Source organism: Corvus hawaiiensis, chromosome 8 (genome assembly GCF_020740725.1).
Source record: "Corvus hawaiiensis isolate bCorHaw1 chromosome 8, bCorHaw1.pri.cur, whole genome shotgun sequence".
NCBI lineage: Eukaryota > Metazoa > Chordata > Aves > Passeriformes > Corvidae > Corvus > Corvus hawaiiensis.
Window position 1 is genome coordinate 26,635,851 of NC_063220.1, and position 8,912 is coordinate 26,644,762.

At 37.6% G+C, this 8,912-nt stretch overlaps 1 protein-coding gene across 1 annotated transcript in view; it reads left to right on the forward strand.

The window, feature by feature from the left end:
- SH2D4B (SH2 domain containing 4B) overlaps positions 1–6,701 on the forward strand; it is a 67,909-nt gene extending 61,208 nt beyond the window's left edge. Inside the window, exon 8 of the mRNA XM_048312065.1 lies at positions 835–6,701. Coding sequence (XP_048168022.1) covers positions 835–927 — 93 coding nt within the window. The 3' untranslated portion in view covers positions 928–6,701. The remainder of the gene's footprint in view (positions 1–834) is intronic.
- The last annotated feature ends 2,211 nt before the right edge of the window (positions 6,702–8,912 follow it).

The window sequence follows — 8,912 nt, forward strand, 5'->3', positions numbered from 1 at the left end:
CAGCTGGGAGCCTGCATGTGTTCTGAGGAAATCAAGCACCAAATTTGCATTGAATTTCAATAGAAACTAGATAGGTTTTTAAAATGTTGGGTCCATATATATAGATCCATAACTTGGATCTAAACTTTCAGATGAAGGATTGCTATTTTAGTCAATGTAATTCTGGATTCCAGCTCATTTTGTTGCATCTATCAATCTTAAACTTCTGCAAAAACAAAAATGAACTATCACTACTGTAGGAATAAATGCAAAGACCAAGTTCTCCACTTTTCCAGTAAGTGCCTTGGTAATCAGTCACTGGAATGATGCACTTGGCATACGAATATTTAATTAATGAGAATAAGAGCTATGAGTACAGACTGCCTTTACCCTAGCAAGGGTAATGTCTTTCACCTTGCTGTCATCTGTCAGAAAGCTGTTACTGTTCTGTGTGAGCACTCAACATTGAGCTCTTGCTCAGTCTGCCTGGGGAGGTAGTGTGGTAAGACTGGCATCTGTCTGTTAAATCAACCCATGAGAACACCCTTTATAGGCACCTGTAGCTGGTTTCCTAAGTAGTGCAGCAACTTACAAGTAGTACAAATCAGAGCCTCTTGTGTGCACTGACTTCACTGTTTGATAGTAGCACAAGCTACTACCAGCATAAGTACGAGATAAACAAAGCATGAAGAAAATGATTAATCGATGAGATCCTTTTGCTGGTCTGTAATTATTTTATCAAATGTTTATTCATAATTCCTTATCACTTACTGTGGGGTGATGGCCTTCATTGCTATTCTTAGAAGATAGGTGTGGCTTAGATCTTTGATATTTTAATTGGTTTTATCTTTCCAGGAAGAAATCATCACATCCTCAGGTGGGGAGCTACTCCTGGAGCCATGTGGACAGCAGAAAAATCCACCAGACTACAGCCCTTTATTTGAATAACTGATCCAGGACTAACAGGAATGCATTCTGGATAGCTGTAGTAATAGATAGTTACAAAAGTAAACAATGAAAGTAGTTAACCAACTTTCAAAGCCACTGGTCTTGTGGCCAAAAAGTATCCTCATTAGGAGGCCTAAAATATTTCTGGTTTGCATCTGAATTATCATCATTATTCATATTGCTAGCACTTGAAAGGTGAGAAATTACCAGCAAATTGCAAAAGAGGACTACTTCCAAAAAATTTTCAAGGGGTTGTGGCCAATTGCACTGAATGTTAAGTTCCTGTCTTAATTTTCTCATGTTTTATACAGCAAGAAGCATGGGCAGGAACTATTCATAGAGTACTGTATGAAGTATCAGTGTTGATGAACAGATTCTGTGTTCCAAAGCAAGGTCTGACAGTTTCTGTTGACAATTTCTTTACTCAGTGGTGCACTTTTAACAAGAGAAGCAGTCTTAAAACATCCCTGTGAAGTTTCTGATTGCTTACTTAATTAGGTGTCGCTTGAAATTTGCCATTATGCTTTTCAATTCAGGCCTACAAAGTTCCCCACAGCAGAAACAGAATAAGGTCATACACATATTATTTACATTTTCATGCAGCCCAACAGCCTTGGGAGGAACTTTACTCCTGTACAGTAAGTGGTCAGTTTATTCTAAAGAAAATAGTTTGTTTTGCTGCAATTCTCTCACTGGCCTTGTCATGTTTTCCACTTTTAGATGTGCAAGAGACACAGTGGATATTGTTAGCTTCACTTTGCTGTAGGACTGGGTATTTTCCTTATCTGAGTTATGAGAGAAGGTTGGGCTGGTATATTTATACGTAGAAAAGGTACAACTAATTACATTATCATCATGCTATTTTATGTCTAAAAACAAGATGTTCACAATGTGTTCCTATCCATTTGCTATAAATATTAGCCCCATGAAAGTAGACCAGAAGCCTAGATCTGTGGAGCAGTTGCTTAGTGTTTGGACTAGAAAAATAGTAAAATCTCATCACAGTACACATAGGAAAGGCACACTGAGCATATTTCTGTAAGCTACTGCTTTGGGCAGTCTCTGAACCCTGTGGGGTTCTCTTCAAAATCCTGTTGTAGACCCCTCCTGAAACCCTGTAAATCCCTTTCTCCTCAATCATTTGACTCTTGATTCACTGTTACCTTCTATACTGTGACTGATCTAGATGGTAAAATCACCCAGGAAAAGAAACTTGTCTTGTCCAAGCCAATAATGCACACTAAACATTTAAGGTGCTACAACAATAAATACTTGTGGTAGTAATAGCAATATTTGTTTTATAATTAATTCTATGTGTAGCTCATATTAAATTACAGATTTTTGCACACAAGCTTCATTCTTGGTCAGGAACCTTTTCCTTTGTTAACATTGGGTTTTGTGTGATTTAATCCATCAGTGTTTCATGAAAAGAAAATTCTATTGAACTTCTCACAGAGACAGCCAGGCAGTTTCTGTACTGATCACTTGGCACACTGGCTCTGGAGGTTTTAAATAGTTACTGTTAGCACCTCAGGACAAAGCAAGTCAGGATACTGCAAATAATCAAAGAGCAAGAAAGATCTGCTTTCTCTGAGAAGCCGGCTCTGTACTTGCTCCCTCTGTCAGAAGCATCTCGAGAACCACCTCAGCCTCAAGATATTCACAGCTGCACAGTTTTGTCATGGAACTACTGGACCTCTACTTAAAGGAGAATGGAAAGGGACCTTTAAAATTAAAAAAAAATGTTAAGTATCCATAGGCTTATCTCTGAGGTCAGAAAGCAGTAGCTAACTGGATAGGATTAGACACCTAGGCATTTGACAGACCAGTCTTTTGTCTTTATGCACTGAAAAAAACCCCCAAATAAACCAAGAACAACAAAAAAAACCCATGAAATGCTACCTTTTCTGTGGAAAAGGTGCTAGGCATGCTAGAAGACATGCAATCCAAAGTTTTTGGAAGATTACTCAACTCATGGCACACAATTCTGTGAATGTTTATAGAAAGAATATTGAAGAACTTATTCCACATGGAATTCACATTCAGAAGCTGATAATAATACAGCTAGTGACACATTTCCCAGCAACTGCTTGTGTTTTGTTTAGCCATTACGAAGGCTTGGAAATAATAGCTCTTTAGCTTATGTGGCGTCTTGTGATGTAATTAACATCATTGTCATTTCAGAGCACATTTCCTAATTCTAATTTTCTAAATTTTTTTGTCTGAATTTCATCCATTTCTCACTCTAAGGTTTACCTAGCTTTCAAATAAAGCCCTTGTAAGTTCCCCTGTAAATTGTATTACTTGGAAAACTGCAATTTCTGCTGAGAGTTTTACTATCCTAATAAATGGCAGAATTCTAAAGCAAAGGAATTGCTTTTTTTTTTCCCCCATAGCCCCACAGAAATAATGAAAAATAGCCAGCCAATTCATAGAGTTACAAAGAAAGAAATTCAAACAATATGTAAACCAGAAGCAGCAGCAATGAAATATGGTGCACTTAACTGAAGACAAGTTTTGAGGGAAACAAAAGGAGATCATAGCTAGCAGAAAGTAAGAGGAACAGAAGATGTGCAGCTGTTGTCAATACACTTGAGTGAAGTACAAGCATGGAGATGTCTTCTAAGTGAACAGGTGTTTCTTGTTGCCTAAGGGGACAACAAGACAATAAAGGGACTATGGAAAGGTAGCCCAGTTAGTAGGGAGAATAGAAGGCAAAGCAGTGAAGGAGTAAGTTTGGAAAATTAAGGAAAAAAGAAAGGGGAAAATGTGCTTATCCTGTTGTTTTGCAAGCATTTTGGATTTTTGCTGCTCTGGGAGGAAGACTGGGCACTGCTACCTCCTTTTCTCTCTGACAGTCTGCAAGATTTCAGCTTTGAGCTAAATCTACCTTGGAGAGAGATTTGACACTCTTGAATCTCTAAGAGCTGGGCTGGTCTGTGCTACAGCCTTGAATGCTGCATCTGCTTCCCTCTGTCTGCCTCTCCTCTTAGTGCTGGCTGCAGCTGTTCATCACTGAGTGAAAAATGGTCGTGGTGCTGCCATTTCCTTGGCTGCCAGGGGTAGCTTTAGCTCATCCCCCTGGGACCTTCCAGCCTTGCTTCCTAACCTGTATTTCTAATGGTAGGTATTGGTGAGTTGTAAGGGGGGTATGTTATGAAGTTTCCTTGTAACATTCCCTGTCAGTATTTCTTGTTGATGAGACCACCAGGAATTCACTGAGACACCTACTATGGTAATTGTGTTTCATAAGGAAAAATGCTACAGCAGTTAGGTAAACTTTTAAACTTTAAAATGAATCAAACTTTTCTCCTATTGGTTTCACAGCAATAAAATATGGCACACAAGGTCCCAAGCTTGTTTGCAGGTATCTTTGAAAAAAGCATCTCTTGAGGATTTATTCTTGCTTCTTCCTGGATCCACAGATCCATCTGTTCTTTTGAATTTTGTTTTAATCTGTTATTGTACACAGGCATCTCCGATTTAGTACTGCCCTCTTCTCTTAAAAACCCAAAAACCAAGCCAAGAAATTGACAGCAATCATGGATGAGATTTCCAAGGTACTCAAAGAACGTAGATGCCAGTCTATTAACTCTCATAATTAATGGAATAATGATGTGGTATGAGTATTTGCATATTAGTTTTATAATAGATGTCCTGGATTATTTTTTAAGTACTAAATCCCTATTGTTCTGAATGAATGCTAAGCTAAACACCTGCCTCAAGAAAGAGATACATAAAAATGGTTTTTATAACAGAGATTTATTTTCAGGCTTACTGTGTAGAAACTCTTTCCAAAAACCAGATTCAGAGTGGAAATTTCCACTAGATTTCAGTTACCTTGAATCAAATTAAACAAATCTATTTCTTGGTTGATGCAAGGCAGTACTAATACACTGGCTACAGTAAAAGACTTTAGTTTTGTATGAACTAGGAATCCACTTCTGCTCGGTCTTCCCTCGAGTCACCACAAACCTGAATATAAAGCATTAATGGAGTTCCACCACATTTCACTACAGTCTAAATTCTTCCATTTACATAAAGCCACAACACAGGCGTGGTCTTAGGTAGACTCTGGTAGTTCACAGTGGGAGCTCTTTCTATGAATAAATTTGTTTTCATAATTTACAGGTCACAGCTTATTTTTCAATGATTTCCAAGGACTGGCTTTCTTTTCTGTCTTATTATGGCTTTGCTTTAAGATTCCTTTTTCCCTTCCCAAGAGGATGGGGTAAGTGACCTCTGTGAAGTGTGTCCCTGGCCAAGCTATCAGTTGCAGAATGAGGTGTTTGCACTTGACCAGATGCTTGGTTGGTGTTTCCTGAGATGAATCTCCTGGTTACATACTGTCAGATGATAATGATGCATAATTGATTTTTATAGCTAATTTCTTGCCATGCAAGTGCTGTGTGAAAGCTTGTCTTCAAATATTTGTTTACTGCTAGTGATTAATCCTGTAGCTTGTATAGTTACATGATGGCCCATAGCTAATGCAAATTTTCTACCAGGCTGGAGCCTTCAATGGGCTTGGTTTCTTCTCTCTTGGAATTTCTTCCAGTAGTTTTAAATGAAGGTAACATTTTGTGGTATCTTTATTATACATCAATGAGTGACTTTTCTTATGGAAGAGGAATAACTTCGAAAGAGACTGGACACTTAGTTTGGTCCTATTTGTGTCCTCCTGATGTATGTACAAAGAAAACACTTCGCATGTTAATGTCTCCTTTAACGTTTAGCTGCCTTTTCTCCCCTGTTCTCAGGTTTAATGAGAACTGTGGGTGGGAGAAGGTCATAAGCTCTTGAGCCATGGAGAGAAAAGAGAGGAGGCAGAGCTGGTTTATTCCGTATAAATTTCCATATAACATCAGGAAAAGCTTGGATTAAGTACTTCCTGAGATGCACTGGTTTTCCTGCCTAGCATTCAGAGGATGTAGACTGAGACCTGTGGTCATTAATTTTCCCTCACACAAAAGCAACAGGAAGGAATTCCTACTGGGTGAGAAAAAGGCCCAAAAGTTTTTCAGTAAGTAACATCACAGCGCCACAGGAATGATACAGAAGTAGTGTGGATCAAGAACACAGTAAAGACCTATTTTTTGTATGGGTGTGTAGACTGGGAGTGATTGCAAATTCTTGTTTGGTGGGAGTTAATTCTTTTAATTGAACAATTGTTGTCATTAATGGTCAATGCATGTGAAGACGTGGCCAATCGTAATGCACCTTCTATTCCACAAACTGGTAGAGCATAGATGGCCTGAAAGGAAAATCAGACATAGTTGTCTTAGACAAAAGTTACTAAGTATTCTTGTAGGTTATTTGGGGCAGAAAATTTTAAAATGTATAATGCATATCAGGATATGCAAATGTGGAAACTAAGCACTGTATGCCACATAAGGCATGATGAATTTGTCGGTGTAATTTTTACAGCACTTAAAAACTTGGTGAAGAATAGAGGTTATTCTGCTCTCCTGTAGGAAATGTCAGTATTGTGAACATGAAAATATCTTCTCATCCAGGAATTTAATCTTAGTAATGGACTACAGCAAGTCATTTCTGAGAGCTGTAGGGTGAACAATTAGTAAGATTGCCGGCCTGTTGCACTTATGTCTGTTCTTGATTTTCAAAGTCTTTTTGCTTGTGATAGCCTGATGCTAATGTGAGATATGTTTTTAGGAAGTCATTCAAATCCAATGTAATGAAAAAGTGTTAAGGTATATGTTTTGTTATCATTTTTACTGTTGACATTTTCTCTCAAGGAATCCCAGAAAAAAATAAAATTCTAACAGCAATGTGTAAATTCTGGTCTGACTTCTAGAAGATATTTTGTTACCTATTGTGTGCTGTACTCACAGGATGCTAGTTCATTAATTTTGAATTTCAGTGTTCTATATGCTATATTGGAATCTGTCTCTTTTTTTTTTTAAATAAGAAAAGAGTAGAGACAGGATGTATGTGAGCAAACTGTTCCATGGGACAAAAATGTTCACTGAACTCCAATGCTGAGCTCCCACAACATTCACTGGAGTTCATGTGACAATCCTTAGCTGATAAATATGAAATTTTTTTATTAGGGCTGCCTGTTAAAATCACTTTTCACTTTCCCCAGAGCTACTCTAAAATCCATTGACACTATTTAATGGAGAAATGTTCTGTTTTCAAAATGCCAAGCTTCATAAAATTGTTTCAGTTCCTTAGAGTAAAAAATAAAAAAGAATAAATGTATCTAAAGGTGTTTTTAATTGCAGAAAATATGAAAGATATGCTCAAATCCAACACAGAAAATTTTATATTTTTATTAATATCTAAAAGAAAGAGTGCTACATTATGCTCCAAATTCAATGCAGATATTCCATGTTTTTGACATTTCATTAGGTATCTATTCTCTCCCTTAATGCTAGTTTCCTTTTAGGGGAGAATGAAAATACCCAGGGAACAGTTCTTCAAAATGTCAAGCCCATTAAATATCTGATTTGATGACTGAAATAAATTCGTGAAGGTTTAAATGAGACCCCAGATAATTTTCTCCAGAAAAAAATCAAGCTAGGAAAGTAAGTTCAGAAAAAAAGAATGGATGCCTCTTGTCCACAATTTTGAATGTATTGTGTTACATGCTTGGATCCTTAGAGTATGATTTACATTTATACACTACTAAAAAGTCTGAGCATCAAAAAAAACCCAAAATTAATTTAAATGGAATAGTAAATAACATAATGGAAATTAGACCTACTATTCCAGTTTCTCTGAAAAAGGCTAATTCTATCAATGGTTATGTAAAAGACCAAACCTATTCATGACCTTTTGTAGAGGAAAAAGAATCTAATTTTCCAAGTTGTCATTGTGATCAATCACAATAGAAATCTCCTCCTGGATGAAGGTTTGTGATTAACAAAGTTCAGACTATGCATGCAAATACCAAATGGAAACATTTGCGATGAACCAGCTCCTTGCAAAGGTGAAACATCCCACAGAGCAGCTGTTGTGGTGTGGCAAAAATGAATAGCTTGGACTCCAGTTGTTCTTCTCAGGCTGGACTAGAAACAGGCACTTCATCCAGCATTCTAGGTCAGTGTTGTAGCAGCTCCTCTGCCAAAGACCACTGATTATTTGAGGAGACAGGATCAGGAGAGAGTGGGAACCTTGAAATATTGCTATGAAAGGAAAAAAAAAACCACTTCCCCTTCCCCACCCTAAATAAGAATCAGTTTGTAATGAGGGGAAAAGGAGGCATTGTGAAACTGGCAGACATTGTTTTCCTGTTGGTGAGGTGGCATGTACACAATTTGTTGAAGTCAATGAGATGGAAGTGGGGAATAAAGATTTCACAGCCGGGTCATTTTTTATTCATTCTGTTCTACAGCAGTGCACATACAGTCGTGAAGTGCTTGGAGTGCTAACCCATCTGTTCTCAGGAGCAGCTCAGATCCAGTGGGCTAAAAATACTCTGTCTGACAAGGAGACAGTCAAGGTGCTTTGAAAAGGCTGGGATGCTTTTACTTTGGGCCACAGATAAAGGCGATAAATTAAGAGGCATCAGGGCTCTTTTTTTAAATCTCTCTTCCTCCCCCAGACCTATTAATAATGAAGCAAATTCAAAACAATGAAGGAGAAACCTGCCTGTTAGCTATTACTCTGTTTGTAATCCTGGGTCTGCACCTGCCCATAGTGCTAAAGTTCAATTCAAGTTACACTTCAGTAATTGATGATCACTTGCCATATCCCTTTATAAAGCTTTTTCATCAATGTCTTTTGTGGTTCATTTTCTATCAGCAGCAAATCAATGAAAGTTTAATGGAATAGAGAGCCTACTTGAGACTGAATTATGTTTCTTTACCTGCTTCAATATCAAGTGAAGTTCTCAAAGGCTAGACAGATAATAATTTTTCAGATTTTTTTCTTTGATAACTTTGTTTCTGCAGAATGGTGGCATCTTTGTAATCGGCTGTAATAAAGATTGAAGGCATTAATGAACTTGGTTTTTACTGTGC